The 18848-nt window shown below is 42.0% G+C and overlaps 3 protein-coding genes across 4 annotated transcripts; 1 reads left to right on the top strand and 2 right to left on the bottom strand.

The window, feature by feature from the left end:
* Window positions 1-500: 500 nt before the first annotated feature.
* Window positions 501-3595, bottom strand: LOC101762422 (histone deacetylase 6). The gene is made up of 4 exons (XM_004962857.3): window positions 3460-3595; window positions 3175-3374; window positions 1732-1857; window positions 501-996 (listed from the first exon to the last, which is right to left on the bottom strand). The coding sequence occupies exons 1-4, from the start codon at window positions 3499-3501 to the stop codon at window positions 816-818; spliced, it is 549 nt and encodes a 182-aa protein (XP_004962914.1). The 5' UTR covers window positions 3502-3595; the 3' UTR covers window positions 501-815.
* A 4359-nt stretch (window positions 3596-7954) lies between these two features.
* Window positions 7955-10759, top strand: LOC105914030 (transcription factor bHLH54). Of its 2 annotated transcripts, none has more exons than XM_022825047.1 (4): window positions 7955-8394; window positions 8465-8518; window positions 8611-8745; window positions 8878-10759. In XM_022825047.1, exons 1-4 carry the CDS (start codon window positions 8020-8022, stop codon window positions 8968-8970), a joined length of 657 nt encoding a protein of 218 aa, XP_022680782.1. In that variant the 5' UTR covers window positions 7955-8019; the 3' UTR covers window positions 8971-10759. The 2 variants fall into 2 exon arrangements, with proteins under 2 accessions (XP_022680782.1, XP_012700047.2); XM_012844593.2 differs by having other exon boundaries at window positions 7956-8394; window positions 8614-8745.
* Window positions 10760-11327: 568 nt separating this feature from the next.
* LOC101761345 lies at window positions 11328-12446 on the bottom strand. Its single transcript, XM_004962854.3, has 3 exons — window positions 12330-12446; window positions 12068-12225; window positions 11328-11720 (listed from the first exon to the last, which is right to left on the bottom strand). The coding sequence occupies exons 1-2, from the start codon at window positions 12410-12412 to the stop codon at window positions 12108-12110; spliced, it is 201 nt and encodes a 66-aa protein (XP_004962911.1). The 5' UTR covers window positions 12413-12446; the 3' UTR covers window positions 11328-11720; window positions 12068-12107.
* Between the last annotated feature and the right edge of the window lie 6402 nt (window positions 12447-18848).

Here is an 18848-nt window from a genome sequence, read left to right as displayed (position 1 = left end):
CACCCAGCAACTTTCATGTCAGTATTTATCCTCCCAGAAGCTCATCATCTTTTTTAACAGTTGTTACCTATTTTTCAGATGCAAAGAGTTTGCTAGATGCTTATCACAAAGTGCCCTAGTTGGCCTTGAAGCTCCAGGGACGGTTCCCTGAAGTGCAATGGATATTATGGATAAATTTATCTTCATATGGATTGCTCAATTTTAAATCATTGCCCTGAATTATATTTAAGGCAAAAATTAATTAGTTTCTAAAGCTTATGCCATTAGATTGCTTCCATGAGGGTGACATGCACACTTATACTTTCTTCTACATGTTCCTTTGGGATCACAAAAAGCATCCATGCTGATTTAAAATGCTGTTTATGTAAGTGCACGATAACGACCTACTAGAGGATGATGAACCAAGTTTTACATCATAACCTAAAGTCAAATGACACATAACTAAACTTTCATGTTTTTTAGCGGATAAGTTAAAGTACATCAGTCACCAAAGCCAAAGATATTCGAAGTTGAATACTTTTCTGGATGTCCATATCAAAGCAATTATAATACTTTTATCATCTTCAAAGGTACAGACTTTTACACCTGTCGTTTGCTTCATGTCCCCCACAACAAACTACGTCACGATAACTATCTAAGGAAGCTTTGAGTAGTTAAAAATGTAGTAATGGAAGTAACGAGAGCAAGAACAGGGCCACTCAGATGAAATATATTTATTGCACCTAAGCTTAACAAGTGCCAGGTTAGTAGACAACTGTCTGTCTGAATCTGATTGAAGCATCATGAAAAGAAACCCAGTAGCAGAATAAAGAGAACTAAGCTCCTGATGATGAACTTCTATTTTCACCGGTGCTCAAATCCAGTACTTCAAGTGATCGAAAAGGTGGACGTTCTCCAAACTTCAACAAATGTGCAACTTCATAGACCGGGCGCAGCTCTAAGATGGCTTGAACGTCTAGGTATGAGTCACATGCGAAACACCAAACTGACAGATCACTGCGAAACATTATATACACAATGCTAAATAATAGTAACCATATGGTGTGCACAAGTTACACAACTAGACATGGACGCACACAATCATGGCTACATACAAAAGACAAGGGAAAAGCAGCATATAACAGGTAGTTCAGCAACTTCATAAAAGAAATATAAAGATTATCTGAGAGTGACCATGATTTTTAATGTGTCTCTTTTCTATAATTTTGTGACTTAGTTTCCTGTTCGGGTTTAGAAAAGTCATGTTTTTTTACCAATAATTCTGTTATGTAGCAAGTTCAGAACTTTCCTTTCAAGTTCTTTCTAGTCATAGGATCAATATTTCACCGTTTATTAACCTAAGGCAGATTGGCTCAACAGCAAGTGGATGAACTGATCATGAATTCGATGAGTGGTTGCGTGAAACAATGAATTATAGCACCACACAAAAGGCTGCATTTGGCATTGCAATGGCTTTTAAAAAGCATTGAGATAGAAGCTGGGCCAGTGAGGCTAGTGGTTCAATGATCACTGGTTTGACTTGGCCACATGTCGAACTGGTATATAAGACACTGAGATATTATTATATCTTCTAAGAAATCATGTATGCAGGGATCAATTACTAGAGAGTTTATTCAGACTTATTGGTAGGCAAATCCTCAAATCATGCAAAATCATGAAATTTGGATGAAACGATGTTGTGTGGAACCAAGGAATAATATTTTTGCAATAAAAGCAAGCTCAACAAATTACCTGAAGCTCAAAGCAAGGCAGTGACCTGTTTCTTGGTAATGGCACAACATATGTTTGTTGATAAAACGACTGCACAGCACATCTTTGCAGATCAAGCATAGCCAGTTTTCAGCAGGGTGATGACATCTGCATGGCAATAACCACTCATGAGAAAAATCCAGGACAGTAACATTTTGCTGTATTTTGAATTCAATATATATAAATCTTTTGTGCCACATGGTGATCATGCACTCAATGAATTCTAGTTAACCATCTCCCAACAATTGGTGTCTTGGATGTTATATTACATTGAAAAGATTGTTAGACAATAACGGGATCAAAGACATAATGCTTTTTATTTTGCACGGACAAAGAGATAGTGCACATATAGTGCTAACTAATGGAAAGCACAAATATTCTTCAACAGGAACTCAAATAAAGGAAGGGAAAAATCTTCAGCTGAAGCTTTTGGACAGTAATCTTAATAACCTGGTTAAAATACTTTTACAACACCCTCAGTTCAAGAAGAAATGAGCAACTTATATCTACATACATACAACAACATTGCCACTCATCACTGGCATAAATGCTCAAAGGGTTATATGAACTTATATTGTACTATACAGGTATGCAAGTTACGTCAAGAATTTTTAGGCTAAACAAAGGAGGAGAATATGAGGCCTCTTCAGCACCCCTCTTCTCAATCAAGCCTTGCTTATTATTAACTGAAACTGGGCATCAGTGGGCAGGGTAACTGATTTGTAGAAAAGCAGCCAAAAGCGGAATCTTAATCCCATCCCACCTTCTTAGTGACACACAAACACATTCCAAGGAAGACGGCAACTAAATGCAGATTCCCTTGCTGAAAGCCTTGCGAGAGCTACGCAATATTCCCTCCGTCCCAAATTACTGTTCGTTTTGGCTTTTCTAGGTGCATAGCTTTGACATGCACCTAGATATATATTATGTCTAGATACATAGGAAAAGTTATGTATCTAGGAAAGCCAAAACGAATAGTATTTTGGAACGGAGGGAATAGAAGCTAAGCCATTCTATTATCAGATCTTGCAATTCTCGGACCAGTGCAACCAACACCATTCTGAGCAGTGGGCAGTCAATGGCATCCCCCAGGTAGGTTCAGCAACCAGTCCCAGTGGATCACTGATCACCATTGCTAAGACGTACATTAGCTAGCCAATCTTTTTGGGACATAATTCAGCTACCCTTCACTGCGGTCGATGGCCTAATATGTCTCGCCCAACAAAAGAAACAATCCACAGCTTCTAAGATTGTAATTGGCCTACCACAACATTTTTAGTCTTGTCCTGAATCAATAATCACCTTGTCAGACATAGTTCCTCTACTTGTTATAAATCAATCATCCCATTGTAGTTCACGAAGGTTGAGCTGCGGGGATTCCAAATGATCCGCAGATAATCCGAGCAGGGGGGAGGTGACACGAACCTGGAGCACGGAGAGTCAGGCGGGGGCACGCGCTCGAGGTCGATGGCACCAGCGGGCGGCATGGTGCCGAGGTGCGGGCAGCTGGTCCGCGCCTCCACCCATCCAGCCGCCGCGCCGTAGAGGTCACCCAGATCCACTTCTCCCTCGGCAACCTCAACAGCCTCCTCCCGGCGGGCGCCGGCGTCCTCCTTCTCCTTCCCCTGCCACAGAAGGTAAGAGAGAGGGGGAAAAAAACAGAAACAGCAGGGGGAGGGGGTTCGATACTTGTATGGCTCAAGCTCGCACCTTTCGAGACGACGAGGAGTCCTCACCGGCGGCGGAGGACATGGTCGGAGCGGCGAGACACGACGGCGGCGGCGACGGCCAAGAGAGCAGGAGACGAATCGATCAACGGAGTCGTCGCCGTCGTGCTCGTTGCCCAGCGTTTGGACTAAAAATCGCACAGACTACGGCCCAATGGGCCCACGAGGCTCAATTGCAGGCCCGTGAAATTACGGGCCACTCGGCCCAATGAGGCCCGTTAAAACATAGGGTTTTTAGCGTGCCTCGTCTGCCGTCTGCTATATAACCCTCCGCCTCTCCCACCCGCCGCCGCCACTCCCCACCAACTTCCTCTCTCTTCCTCACGAGCGCTAGGGTTTCCTGCAGCGGCGGCGGAAGGAGGCGGCGATGGGGCACTCCAACGTGTGGAACTCGCACCCCAAGAACTACGGTCCCGGATCCCGCGTCTGGTACGTGCGCTCGCTCCCGTTCTTCACCTCTGCTAGACCTCCCCCCGTATGTTGGTGGTGCGTAGGTAGTCGGGGGTTTGGCTTGGATTCGTCTCGCGCATGGCGGCTTTGTCTGTAGTGGATGGTAGGAGAGGTCTTTCTGGGCGGGGATCAGGTTCTTGCGGCGAACGGTGATAAGTTGTCTTTGGCAATTGGTGTGCTTTTGAGGTGATTGGAGCTTTGAATTTTCGCTGTGGAGCGTTTTGGTAGGATTGCTAGTTACAATTATTGGTTCGTTATGCTAGCCTGCTCGCATATGGATTGCTTTGGTAGATGAGGACTTTGTGTCTGGAGGTTTATTTTTCGATGACATAGAAGCGACAGAGCCTGTTCTTGCAACGATTGTGGGTAAAGAAGTAATGTCTTTGATCAGGAGCTGAGACCATAGGCTGCTTTGGCTAGGCTTTGCTCTTTTTTTTAATGAAATTAATGTGTGCTGATGTGCTAATGAAATGTTATCCTGCTACATGTTTGTACTAACCCAAACTTGCTTGCTTTTGCAGCCGGGTGTGTGCTAACCCTCATGGGCTGATCAGGAAGTATGGGCTGATGTGCTGCAGGCAGTGCTTCCGCAGCAACGCCAAGGACATTGGCTTCATCAAGGTATACTATATGAGCTTCAAACTGCACTGCTGATGATGCTTACCAGAGTATCGTGCATTGGATGCATAGGCTGCATGTACTGGAACATCTGCTGTGATATTGTTTTTAGTTCGCTGATATGGTCCAGGCTAAGTTTCTCAGATGGATCTGCACAACTTTAGTAGTTTTATTTTTTTCTATGAATTAATGTTGATGTGCAATAGTGATCAATGATTTTTTAAGAAATACTCCCGCAAGTAATGTAGTTATTGTAAGACTAAGCAAGATTGGCCTGTATGCATTATACATTTCTGTATGAGGACATATAATTCTAATAATTGAATGTTACATTGATGTTTTGCTATAGTTAGATGCTGCTGTGTGTCTTACGTTATTGCTAGCTTGTTGAACACATTTTTACACAGTGACCATTTCTTTTGATTTAAGCTGTTTACTTTTAATGCTTTGTTATCTGTCTTGCAAGTCCAACTATGATAGTTCGTTGAGCTGTTCTCATGCGCAGTTATCCATTTTGATCCAAATGATTGTGAATCCACAATTATGATGCTCAATCATAGTGGCTATGGTCTCATTTTTGTAGACAAGCATGTTTATTGCCACTAATAAATTCTGTTAGCCATGTCAATGATTTGATTTTCTGTTATCGCTCTTTTAACTTGTGAATTGCTGTCAATAATTTTGCAGTACCGCTGAAGTACTATGAGAACTCCATCTGCTGGTGTGAGATGGACCATGTGAGGCGAGGTGGAGGCGATAATTTGAATTCCAGTAATTCAGATGTTTTGTTCAGAACTAAATTAAGTCTGGCTTGCGTTTTTTGGAGAACTTAGCCATGTCCGTCATGTTTGAACCATGAGTTACCTGCATATGTGCAGAATTTGAGCTACCTTGATTGACAGCCATCTTATCTGTGTCTCGTTGAGCATCTACGTGGATGGTTATTGCCGAACCAGTGATATTTAGCGTGCCATATATATCTGTTTATGGTGCCTCTGGATAAATCATGGGGTATAGAACATGTTTTGCAGATGTAGCGTTATATAAACAAAGCTTGAATATTTGCATACGATCCTACTAGCTCATTTGTTCTTCATCGGTCACACGGTATCAAATCTCACGTAAAAATCCTTGGAGAAATGTACTGCAAGCAGACCTGCGTTGCCTATATTTGTCTGAAATATGCAGAAACATCAGTAGTAAACTCACAATGTTGAATTCGTTGAGTTTATTATACCTTCCTACTCGTTGGAGACCTTGGAGTCATGCTAATCGTTCCTAAGAGCAATTCCAAGAGTATCCTAAAAAAATTCTTCCCCAAAACTATGTATTGGGGTTCTTCCAAAAAAAATTTTCCTCAAAAGTATATCAGTCCATAACAGATCGCTAATAAATAGCTCCTAATATTTAAACACAGGCCACGTCATCGTATTGGGTCCATCGGAAGGGACGCGCGGGTGTGCGGGAATCAGGGTCGGGGGAGGAACGCCAACGCTAAAATATACGCGGTGGCAGGCTGTTTTTAAGCGTCGCTAAAAAATTGGGGAATATTTAGGTGGATTGTTGGAGTTTATTTTTCTCTCTTTTTTCCTAAAAAAAGGTATTGGGGGTAAGATTAGCAGCCTCTTGAAGTTGCTCTTATCCTTACCAGATGCCAAGACTCCTTAACAAGTTATTTCTGTTTGATAATACATTGTACAAGGTGTCAACAAAAGGAAAGCGGATTATCACACTGCTGCCATGGTTCATGCATCATACATAGAGTACTCTGCCGCCGCAGCCCTTTTCTTTTCTCCCCGAATGAGCATCTTTGACAAATGTAAACTAACTTCAATCTGTACTGTATCCTTCTCTCGCAGGCTTTTTTTTTCTCTGATTCTTGCTAACATAACCACTGCTCTCATGGAATCATCCATGGACAGCTCTATTGCGCCATCAGCTGAACTGATGGGATCTGTGGATGAAGATAAGATTCCAGGGTTGCAAGACGAAAAAAAAAACCCCCTCCAATAGCAAAGCCATATCGTTGGATCGTATTGAGTAGATATAACCTGATTTCAGAAAATGGGGCAACGGTTGGCAGCAAGAGGAAGATTCAGACGGATGAGCTAACTTGGAGGGAGTTTTGATAAATTCACTAAACTACGTGTACAAATCTAAGATCAAGTCCTGACTCTGCAGGAGTATAAGATTTTTTGGAATTATATTTGAGCTTTTCCTGTCAATATATACAAAACTATTTGGAACTTTTAATTTATTGAATGGACATAATATATTATATCTATAAATATTGTCCTTTACTTTTACCGATATATTGCTACCAAATTTATTTTTTAGTAGAGGGGTGTCTTTTTGTAGTTTTTTTTCAACTGTCACAAACACATATTGTGGTAGTGATGCACTCTTCATGGATCACGAGAACAAGAGTTGGAGATATTATCCCATTTATATCTCCGACACCCTATGCAGTTGTTCAATCCGAAAGAGGATCCTGCCTTGCTATGGGTGCATATCAGATGCAAAAGCACCAGATTTTGGGAGTGGAGAAAATTCATCTAAAAGAGTACTTTGAAGTTTTGAACCAAATTTGAAACTTGCACATCCATAGTTCATGTTATGATATACTTTGACGCAGAAGTCATCAAGTGTGTATGCATATGATTTTTGTCATTTTCGTATGAAATAAACTATAACGAGTTTTAACCTACAATTTTGCGACAAAATATATCAAAATATGAACTATATATATGGATGTACCAAGTTTTGAAATTTCTTGACACTTCAATGTATGCTTTTTAGAAAATCTTTTGCATTTGCACCACATATGCTCCTGCCTATCACAATCTAGTAAAAAATTAGTCATCAGGAAACAGCTGGTAGCATCATAATGCCTTGGCAGTGACCAGTGAGTTTGCTAAACCTATTGAGTATGTTGAATTGTTACCTTCATGCACACCCGGGTACGAGTCGCACAAATGCCTTGGGCGTCCTCGCCTCCTAACCAAATTCCAGGCTCCCTTGCAAGTGTCATTTCTTTTAGCAGGTGGGTCATCTTGACAAAAGAAAGCAGAGAAACCGAGCTGTGGCATCATGATTCATGCAGCACACTGCACACCATGGTGGGAGTACTCTGCGCTATTGCCACCATTTTGTTTCCCCCATGAGCATCGTTGACAAACTTAAAATAACTTCGATTAGTACTACATCCTTCTCTAATATACTAGTGATGATTCGCCAACGGCCAGATAGGAGACAGCACTTCTCCTCCATCATCAGCAACAGATTTGTCTTGTCTTGCAGATATTTTTGCTGTCTGGTTCTTGTTACCACTGGTTATACTCTCTTGAAATCCATGTAGGCACTGCCCCTTTAGATGGGGTCGGATAACCAAGAAATATAAGATTCCAGGGATGCCATAGAAAATATCATGTAGGGTGGCTGCCACACTGTATATATACACAAGCTCTCATGGTCCATGGATATGCTCACCAAAGCACTGTTTAGAAGATCATCAACAGACATGGAAGCCGAGTGTGCATCCTACTGGTGTTCTGTCGATGCATTCTGTGAGGAGTCGGTGATGATTGCGTCCTTGCAGTCATTGTTATGGAGCAGCAGTGATTTTGATCTGATCCCTGGGCTCTGTTCTTCCAATGTTCCTTACAGTTTGCCTGGCAGCTCTCCCTTTTGTATCAACGATAATGAGAAAAGTACATTAGTGAGCAGTACCCCAAATGAAGTTCTTGACACTCTTGCGTTAGCACATGGGGAAAAGGTAGCAGGCAGCAAGAGGAAAGCTGAGACGGATGAGGAGAAGAACCATGGCGGTGAAGGCCGCACCACTCCCTTGGTAAGAGAAGGCCTGTATCTTATCTGATTCTGGGTACTGCTACAATTGTTTGATGGAATTGATCCTACAGGCACCAAGAGCTCGCAAGCAATCCAAAGCTAACTCGCAAAGCTGCTACGCAAAGGTTGTTAGTTACTCGGTTTATTTTGCCACATTTGTTTGATCTTTGAGGCTTTTAGTTTGGTTTCTTACCACTTTATTGCCGTTCTTTCGTAGCAGATGAGAAGGGAGAGGATCAATGCAAGGCTGAAGATACTTCAAGAGCTAATTCCTAATGGAAAAAAAGTGGACATCAGTACAATGTTGGACGAAGCAGTCCAGTATGTAAAGTTTCTTCATATGCAAATCAAGGTTTGTGTTCAGTCTTCCCTTTTTCAGATGGATGGAAATGTTCTGGAAAGAAAGAATTCAGGGCCTTTTATCGCTTGACCACTGTACTCATTTTCTTCCCTGAATCCCTGCTTTGTTTAATTTGATGCACAGCTGTTGAGTTCGGATGAGATGTGGATGTACGCCCCCCTTGCCTATGACAGCGTTAACATCGGGATCCCACTGTGCTCATCAGTACAAGAATGACAATGCCCACTGAAATTGTCTTTATTCAGAAATATGTTCCATCTTAGCTTTCTCGTTTTGCTGCCAAATAAATATAACACATGCTGTTATACGGTTTTAACCTATTTTTTCATTATGTAACATCCCCTTGAGTAAATATCAATTATTGTACTTTTATATTTCCAACAAAGTTACCTTACTCATGTTATTGACTACTAGCATTGTATTATGCGTTGCCAAGGGCTTTCTTTCACAAACTTGTTTTTGCTGTTCATAATACTGGAATATATCCTATACATGGCTTTAAGTCCAACATTCTACTGCAAGAAAAGTAGTGAAGTGATCTAGGTCATAGCGATCGTTAAAACAAGCTAAGACTAAAAAAAAAGATTCTATAGGGCTAAACATATGAAAACTAGTATAGAAACCAATATTAAATATTGCTTATTGAAGGTTGTAACTTGTCAAAGATCCCATATATCGAAGAACAGAGGGAATTTTATTTGTGGCTGTTTCAACGAATCTAACATGAGAAACTCATGTTGTGATAAAGTTGCACGCTCACTGAAAGCAGACGGCACGAAATGACAGAGATATTGGTCCACTTCCATCTCCCATCAATATTGAGGACTGCATACGTAGCTGATTAGCTAGATGTTACACTGGCGATTGTGAAAGCTGGGTTGTGATATTAATAAGTCTTGTTGTAGCTGTTGATGAATCACGTCATTTGTCATGACTACACAACTTGGGATGACGAAAGGTGTCGACACTTCCACCATTTTGACTACTGAGGCCCCGTTTGGTAGGGCTTCTCAAAGTGCTTCTCCACCGGTTTTTGGTGAAGCCCTACCAAAGGACCAATTTCAAAAAAGCTTCACCACTAAAGCCGGGAAGAAGCTGCAAAACGGCTTACACTAGAGAGGAGAAGTCGAAAAAACTGGCTTCACCGGCTTCTCTCTCCAAGCATTAAGTGATCATAAAATTACGTATATTGCCATTGAGAAGCCGTTTTACCAAACGTTTTGCAAAACGGCTTCAGCTTCACTAAAAAAGTCACTCCACCGAAGAAGCCGAAGCCGAAACTATTTTATGAGAAGCCGAAGCTCTACCAAACGGGCCTTGATGGAAGTCTACTTGTAAAAACATGTCTACCGTTCAATTTGATTAATTAACTTGGTGTCTATGATAAGGACAAAGTCTTTGAGGCGTATATTTGAGCATTATGACAAAACAATAATTATAGCTAGTCATTTAGTAATCTTCTAGTGAAGGACCATTTAGTAATCTTCGAGAATTTTTTTTTATGTTTTGTAAATATTGGTCAAATTTTTTTCCATGCTTTCTAGGCATATAAATTTGGTATATGTAGTAACCACAACTAGAACTATAAAAATTTTTGGGGATCAAAATAAACAAATACCCATTATGGTACAAAATTGATTGATAGGGTCCTCATAACTATTTCTCAACACAAATGGTCTGGAAAAATGTTTTACGAATGTACAAGGACTTAAGTAGCAAGTTTGCTAGGGATGGCAGTGCAAGATTTTTAGTTTTGTTCTTGAATTCTGCATAGACAGAAAACAGGCCCATCAACTGTGTCCTCGTTTAGAAACTAAGCAGAAAAGGCGACGTTCACCATACCAGTCACCACTGAAGCCTGCAAATGGGCAAAGATCGCTCAAAAAAGAAAAGTTTAGATACACATTATGTTGTTCAAGACAAGGCCAAATAAGTCTTAAAAAATGATGAATCTAATTAGGGCCAGAACACTTCTTTTAGGATTTTGAGTTCAACCAAAAGCTTAATTTTCTAGAGGAGGAGGATAATTCACCTGACCAGTACTTCCACTTGTTCCTGGACTCCATTAGGCTTCTGAATTAGAGTGGAATGATCAGCAACTGTTTTTTTCTTTTTTTACGAATGTTACGCTAGCCAGGTCTTTAACTTCATTTATATGGATGCTATTTTTGTATTTGTACGATATTAAGTTTCATGCACAAGAAAGTCAAGCATCCAGCTTAAATTATCGAGGAACAGTAGACCATTTCCATATCGGGATATACATGAACATTGCAAGTTTCTTACTTCATTTGGGTATGTGCTTGTGATTAACCTTTTCATAGAATCGAATTATGCTTCTTGCAATATTTTGTTTGCTATTTACTCTTTTCATTGCATATACTCTCTCCATTCTTAAATATATGACGCTATTGACTTTTTACTCCAACTTTGACCATCAATATCTATTGAACGAGCTAGTTAACTAAAGTAAAATGTGTACCATTATGTTTATTGTCAAATGTACTTTAGATTTAACTTGTAGGTTTATCTATTTAAAAAATATTTGTAGAAAAGATAAATAGTCAAACAAATGAAAGTGAACGAGCATCATATATTTAACGAGCGTCATATATTTAAGAACGGAAGCAGTACATGCACAGTGAAGGATTCAAACATATGGTAGCGAACAACAAGGAAAAGTATTGAAAGGGTCGCAACAGAACGGTCCACGATTACTGACTGATACAAGGGCCTTGATGACTATTTCTCAACGTACAAGGTCTGAAAAACATTTCCTGACGTACATGGGCTTAAGACAAATTTGGTTGACTTTTTTTTTTTGTAAAGCGACTAGCAGTGGCAGTTTGCAGATTTTAGTTTTATTAGATGACAAACAAGGCCCCTCAGCGTATGTAATAATCCTTCTCTGATCTACAGAAGAAGAGCAGGCACGTGACGTTCACCATGGCAGTCACCATTGGAGCCTGAAAGGGGGAAACGATGACGTTGTAAGACAAGTTCAGTACTCATTACATTATGTAGTTCAAAACAAGACCGAGCCAGTTGTTTCAAGGAATTTGAGTTGACTCAATAAAAAAAAGGATCAAGATAACTACCATAGGAACACGTTTCAAGGAAAGTTCACCCAAAAGCTTAAGTATCAAGAAAATGCGAATGATACACTTGAACACTTCAACTCACTCTTAGACTCCGTTAGGCTAGCTTATGAGGTAGATTAGAATGAAAAACAATTGTATCTTTCTCTCATAAAGATCATGCCATCATGGTATTTCAGGCTTAATATATGTTCCACAAGGTCAATAATACATACCGGATAGATGATCTCGCCACCGCATCTGCGTATCGACAATTCACATGATCTTGGTGATTGAATCCAGTGACACCATGAGGACCATCTCATCATAGCTAGATGCGTGGTACGGCTGATTCATGTGCGCTGCTGCCACTGCCTTTCGCTGCTGCTCCTGCCTGCAAGTTGGAGGTAGAAGAAAACCTCATCTACCATGGTCTTCCGCAACGAACGAACTATATGCTAAGAAAACAAAAGAAAAAAACGTTTCAAGAAATTAAACCTTTTCTGGCTGTCAACGCTGGCAGCTGGCTGCTGCTGAACCTGCTCTGCCTCCGGTTTCTGGGAGGACGAACGCTGCCCCATCTCTCCTCTCTCTCTCTAGCTCTCTAGTTTGCTTTTGCTTGCTTCCTTTGGCCGAAGAGCCGCAAGGGTGCAGTAGTATATATGTTGGGCTTGGGACGACGGTGACATAGTCTTTTCCTTTCTTTAATCTCTTTGATGAAAACCAATTATGATCAGAAATGTGGAAAAGGTTGCTAAAAGTGTCATTACTTTATTTCTAATTTCAATTCGGACTCAGTTCTATGCTGTACCTTTTGCTTTTCTGGATTTACCTTTTAGCTACCTTTTACTCAGAAAGTGATCGAATGACCGAGTCTTCAAAGGGATGATCTTTGAAGTTTGTGTGGTCCGGACCATTTTGTATTGTCAACTAAGTCAAGTGGATGCAGGTGCTTTTATATTCATGTGTGTCCGTGTAGATTTGTATTTTCTAGGGAATTCATTGAATGATAATGGATTTTGCCGACAAGGGTGAGCGCCGTATAATTAACAGCTATCCAGTTTATAAGTTTTCCATGTACAGCATTTTATTATTATTATATATTCTTTGATGCTGTTTTACCAGAAATATCAAAATATAAAGACCGGAAATTTATTTAAGTAAAAGCACCATTTGTTACTGCTATGGACAGAATTATATAAATTGTTACTATGTATGAAATACTGCCTCTCTACTAGACAGGGGCTACATAGCACTCCAATATTTCAGCTAAGTTCAGAGTATTATATTCTTGAGCATACATAACATCACTTTTAAAGTCTCATAAAATGAAGCTATCACTCCAATATTCGTAAGCATTGTAATCTTGAGCATTTATAGCATATATCGCAGCTAGCACAGGATATATAGAACACATGTCGTATGCAATTTGTTTTATCTAAGGACAGTTGCCGTATTAGTTGGCTCTGGGTGAGATCATGCATATACTTTGATTTGGTAGGAGCAGAGTGCGTTTGCCCCAACTGTGGATCAAAGCACTGATTCAGCTAGATTAAACTAACTGTACTGTTCATATTGTACTCCCACTACTACACTGCGGGCCCATCACAGCTGGTTTTGCGTGAACCGGTGGTGATAGTGTTTCACCGCCGGTTTTGAAGTTGATGGGGGCAACAACCTTCAGAACGTAGCCGGATTTTAACACCAACCAGTGGTGAAAGTGAGCACAGACCCAAAATAATCATTCATTCCACCTCATTACATCTCACGTCCGCACTCCCCCCCTCTCATCCTCGTCCCCACCCATATGCCGCCCCCTTCCTATCACTGCGGGCCCATCACAGCTGGTTTTGCGTGAACCGGTGGTGATAGTGTTTCACCGCCGGTTTTGAAGTTGATGGGGGCAGCAACCTTCAGAACCTAGCTGGATTTTAACACCAACCGGTGGTGAAAGTGAGCACAGACCCAAAATAATCTTTCATTCCACCTCATTACATCTCACGTCCGCACTCCCCCCTCTCGTCCCCGTCCCCACCCACATGCCGCCCCCTCCCCCCCCTCAGTCTCTCACTCTCTCTCCCTCCTGCCACCCTCTCCTCCCTCCTCCCTCCTCTCCCGCCGCCCTCTCCTCCCTCCTCTCTCGCCCCTCACCAGACTAGATCCGCTGGTGAGGAGTGGCGGCCACAGCCGGTAGGGTCAACATGGCGGAGTAGCAGCGGGAGCACGACGGAGTGGCGGCGGTAGCATCCTCTAGATCCGGAATGGCGAGGATCGCCAGCACATGTGGGATCTGGCGGGGACGGCCGGCGTCGGGCGTAGGATCCAGCGGTGGGGATTGGCTGGCATGGATTACAACGGCAGCATCTCCCTAGGTACCTCTCTCTCTACGGGGATGAGGTGGGCGCGGGATGCGGCGGTGGGGACGACCGACGCGACGGGGCTGTGGTGGGCGCACGACTGCGCTACGGTGGTAGTGATGATGAAGCGGCGGCGATGAGGTGCGCGGTGGGGAGTCGGGCCTACGACGGCGGCACGTGGGGTGTCGGCCTGCTACGGCAGCGCGTGGGGGGCGCGGTGGGGCAGAGGAGTGGCGGTGGCGCGTGGGGGCGCCTGATTTTTTCTCTTTTATTTTGTTTTCGGAGATGCTCATCACTGCCGGTTCTGGAACACCCCATCACTGTCGAAAATCATATGACAGATTCTAAATCAGCAGTGAAGGGCGTTTTGGAGCCGGCAGTGATGAAGCTATGTGGAGTAGTATCCCTCCGTTTCAAATTGTAGGTCGTTTTGACTTTTTTAGATTTATAGATGTTTGTATGCATATAGACATACATTATATGAACTTAAAAAATATGAAATGATATACAATTTGGAACGGAGAGAGTAACAATTATTAATTTGTTCTGTCCATACTGATAGCACATGTTTGTTAGTCAACTATAGGCTTCACGCCCATTACCATGCCAAACTAAAATGGAAGCAGATATTTAATTAATTCTACCGCCCACATATGTCGAATCACCGAGTGTAGTTCCTATCTGATGTTAAGTAACTTAAAACGTTGTGGTTAATTAGTATGTTCTTGTGTGGTAATCCAGTTGTATAAGAGTATTTGTACCAACACCCGTAAGTGCTTTCCATATAGTGTTAAATCACTCAAAACAACAAGGGATTTAATGTTATGGTGATTTTCATTTGAGAAAAATTTGACACCACGATCAACCTCTTCCTTTCCTATTTGCAGTGATTTTTGCGTGCTGAGTCCATCAGTCCCTGAAAGTTAATTTGCAGGTTTTCATGGTATTAGTGCTCCTGCCGTGTCATGAGGATAATGTAGTGACTCTGCCTTGTTGGTGGCTAGTTTACAGTTTAAATCTGCCATCATCCACTCCAAGTTGGTGATTCATCACTCGACAAGCAAAACAGGTTAGATGGCCAATTTTCTAATCAGATGTGTACAAATCCTACGCAAGTCTATTCCAATACTAGTTACTTTTTCTGCTGTCAAATCACTGTCAAAATTAGTCCAACTATATTTTTAGTAATACATCTAAGTTCATTGCAAAAATAGGTCATAATATATGCATATGGATAAGAGTGGTATATATATATATACTATAGTTCTACTGAGAGGGACTTCACAACCACTTACCTTGATCGGCTCAATAATGCTGAGTTTAATGCTATTTAAGTTGCGGTATTTAAAATAGCGATGAACTCAGAACCAAGAAGGTGATAATTTCAAAAAAAAGGCTTAATATACTCTAACAAGATAAGGTCCTCAGCTCAAGTTCTAAATTTATAACAACAGCCAAATACTATCCCTGGGTCAGGAATGGAGAATATGTGCAGTGGACCAAAATTGCACACTTCACTGTGATGAACACTACCGCAAAGCACACCTTCTCAAACTCATTTATCCACACAACATTTTTAGCAAACCCTGTTAATTTGGACCAGATATGAGCTGATATCTTGGGCTGACACATCGCGAGTTGCATTGCTGATTGCTATGCTATTTGGACTTCACATATCGCTCGCTGCCCTTGGATGTCAGTTCACATTCAAACTCCAGTGTTTGCCAAAATGCATAATTTTCTTATGATAATACAAGCTAAGATTGTTTATTTTTGTGAATTGTTTGAGAAATTGCAGTCATACCACAAAAATGCAGTTCTCTAAAATTTACACTCATATATGTATATGTATATCTTGAGAACAATATTGAAAGATTCTCTTTAAAAATAGTTCGACGTCATCATAACTTTGTTGACGTTTTGTTACAGGATAATGGCCAAAAGTATGCATTAGTTATTCTATATCCATATTCTGTAGGAAAAATATAAATTGGACTAGAGGTTGTTGACAAGCTCTGTTACCAGCCAAAAGATACTCGTCATAAAATTCTTAGAAAAGCCTACAACTAGCAGCGCAGGGCCACTGCTTATCTTCTACAGAATTGATATAATGAGCAACTAGATAGGTGACTTAAAACTGGGAGTATAGAGCATCATGATTCATGCAGGTTAGAGATCAAAAGGTAGCATAAGCTGTACTCTTTGTACTTCTGTTCAGGTCATTTGATAACACAACCTATACCTAGAAATAAAACATCATTCGTATTCCTGAACTGTTGTGCATCTTATTATGATGGTGTTGCTATTGCTATTGTAGCTATCATTATCTATGAGCTGATAAGGGAGTGCATGGTGATACAATGGCTAGTACAAATGGGAACATACAAATATTGAAACAGATACAAGCCTTGGGAGGAAGATTATCTTTCACCACATTGGTACTTCTGTTTACTCTTGAATTTGTACAAATGTTTTAACTTTCTGGATTGGAAAAAACTGTTCTCATCGGAATATTTTGTCGAGAATAAGCTGATACCTAACGACTGTAATTTTTCTCTAGAATATTAGTTTGTGCCAATCTTGATTATCTACAATTTTGTTATTAAGATTTCAGACATAAAAGTAGCATGAGAAACAATTGTTGCATATAATAGAAAAAAATGTTTAAAGATATCGTGGGTCTCCACGAATTAGACTCAAGACTCTTACACAACTCTACATATTACTACTCATACTTCAATTTTCATCACCATCTTTGAAGGGTGAAGTTGTTAACTGTCCTTTATAATTTATTTTTTAGAGGAATGAATTTGAGATTGCTCCATGCCTCCCTGAGGTAATTAGGCTTTATCAACCATTTTAAGTTGCACAGAAATCATGCCTCTTTCAGCTTCAGGTATGCATTACCAAGATACAGCATAGCGTGATTTGCTTACAACCTAGGCGATCAATATAACTCAGCAGGGTCAACCTAGGTGATATCTGTAACTGCACTCTGCAAGCCCTGAGCTACGTATTCGTCATTCTGCCAGCATGAGGGCCATAAAACCACCAAGGGCCTGTTTGAATAATAGGAGAAAACTACCGAGGGCCTGTAGGAAAAACTGGATCAACATATCTAGAACTACTTTGAATAGAACCAGATCCCAAAAAGGAAAAAAAACCTAGAAACCACCATCATATATATTGCAACTCAAGCATCAAAGATTCTCAAGCGCACATAATACTGCTAATGAAATCATATAATCCAAGGAATAAGTAAAATACAGTTCAGTAATATTACTAGCTCCCATCTCAAGGTATCAAAACATATATAATTTGACAAAAAAAACTCTTTATTGCAATTTTCTTGTGTCCCAAAATAAAAACAATATTATATATGACATCCATGATCCGATTACTAAAGAGGGAAAAAATATTAGGGAAAAAAGTACATATAAAATGCAGTGGACGCTAGCTAGCGCCTAGTGGAAAAGGCTAAAATGATCAACCAAGAGGACGATGTGAACATAAAAGGCTTCCCTGGTGCATGGTAACGTCATAATATTGTTCCACTCCGAAGAGGTAATCCCATGAACTTGTTTTCGGATCGTATGCCGTTATGACTCCTGCATTGTGCATCCAGAAAACTATCCTTCCGTCATCTAAAACCACCAGTGGACAAACAAATCCATAACTGTCCCAAAACGGTATTCGTGGCATGGAGTATTGCTTGGTCCAAAGGGACCTTTCCATGTCGACCAGTTCCCAAAGATCCATGGACCAATCTTGATCGTTGCGATGCACTGCGACCAAGCTGCCATTCAGACCGGCTAACCAAAAACCTTCTGCGTGGCGAATGTAGTGCATCCTCTCCTTGGTAGAAGTAGAACCAAGGAGGCTGATCTGTGGCCCATGGAGTGTCATCGGCCTCCACTCCTCCGCCGCCATGTCGAATGAGGCTATGCAATCCGGGTCAACAGTTTTGTCGTCGCACCCATCGATCAAGAAGTAGGCGGCTCCATCCACGACCGCCCTGTGCCACAGCGCGAACGCAACATGCACCGGAGACCCTGGCCTCACCCGCCTCCTCCTCCGGTCGCTGCCGCTGCCAAGAGTCATGACATCGCATGTCATGACTGGACGTGCGAGGCACCAGCCTTGGTTGATGTCGCCTTCGCCTTCGAGTTCTAAGGAAAAATTAATGGCGAGCACCTTGTACTCTCCGGTGGAGGGGACATGGCCAAGCACATACTCTGGCACGTCCTTCCCGTACCTGATCTCCTCCTCGTAGGCTATGTCGGTGGCGATCTCACCGACGGGCACGCCGAGCACGAAGGCTTGCCACCAGCAACCGTCGACGCAATCCAGGTGGAAATCATTGCTCCGATCGATGCCAAGCTGGTAGACCCGTACCCGCTTGACGATGCCGCCGGCCAGGTCAAGGACGTGCGCCTCGCCGGTGCCGGAGTGGAGGGCGGCGAGGTGCGGCGGGTGCCGGGACGCGTGGGCGGCGGCGAAGCCCGGGTCGGACGTCAGCGACCGCCACGACCGGCAGACGAGGCGGAGGCGGCAGAGATCGGCGGCCGGCAGGCGGAGCAGGACCTCGCGCAGCATGTCCCTCGGCAGCAGTTGGCCGTCGTTGGTGGTGGCGACGGCGGGAGGAGCATCGCCGTCGAGC

The sequence above is a fragment of the Setaria italica genome, chromosome III (genome assembly GCF_000263155.2).
Source record: "Setaria italica strain Yugu1 chromosome III, Setaria_italica_v2.0, whole genome shotgun sequence".
Classification (NCBI taxonomy): domain Eukaryota; kingdom Viridiplantae; phylum Streptophyta; class Magnoliopsida; order Poales; family Poaceae; genus Setaria; species Setaria italica.
Note: the sequence above shows the minus strand (reverse complement) of the source record. Positions and strands in the feature narration are given on the sequence as shown.

What these genes read in the sequence shown, in the direction of transcription:
- LOC101761345 (XM_004962854.3), bottom strand. Translation starts at nt 12,412, where the DNA reads ATGGGGCAGCGTTCGTCCTCCCAGAAACCGGAGGCAGAGCAGGTTCAG. An exon ending in AGCGTTGACAGCCAGAAAAG is followed by an intron (nt 12,226 to 12,329) that starts GTTTAATTTCTT and finishes TCCAACTTGCAG; the next exon opens with GCAGGAGCAGCAGCGAAAGG.
- LOC101762422 (XM_004962857.3), bottom strand. Translation starts at nt 3,501, where the DNA reads ATGTCCTCCGCCGCCGGTGAGGACTCCTCGTCGTCTCGAAAG. An exon ending in CCTGACTCTCCGTGCTCCAG is followed by an intron (nt 1,858 to 3,174) that starts GTTCGTGTCACC and finishes ATTGCCATGCAG; the next exon opens with ATGTCATCACCCTGCTGAAA. An exon ending in TGCCTTGCTTTGAGCTTCAG is followed by an intron (nt 997 to 1,731) that starts GTAATTTGTTGA and finishes AATGTTTCGCAG; the next exon opens with TGATCTGTCAGTTTGGTGTT.
- LOC105914030 (XM_022825047.1), top strand. Translation starts at nt 8,020, where the DNA reads ATGGATATGCTCACCAAAGCACTGTTTAGAAGATCATCAACAGACATG. An exon ending in CGCAAAGCTGCTACGCAAAG is followed by an intron (nt 8,519 to 8,610) that starts GTTGTTAGTTAC and finishes GTTCTTTCGTAG; the next exon opens with CAGATGAGAAGGGAGAGGAT. An exon ending in TTCTTCATATGCAAATCAAG is followed by an intron (nt 8,746 to 8,877) that starts GTTTGTGTTCAG and finishes TTTGATGCACAG; the next exon opens with CTGTTGAGTTCGGATGAGAT.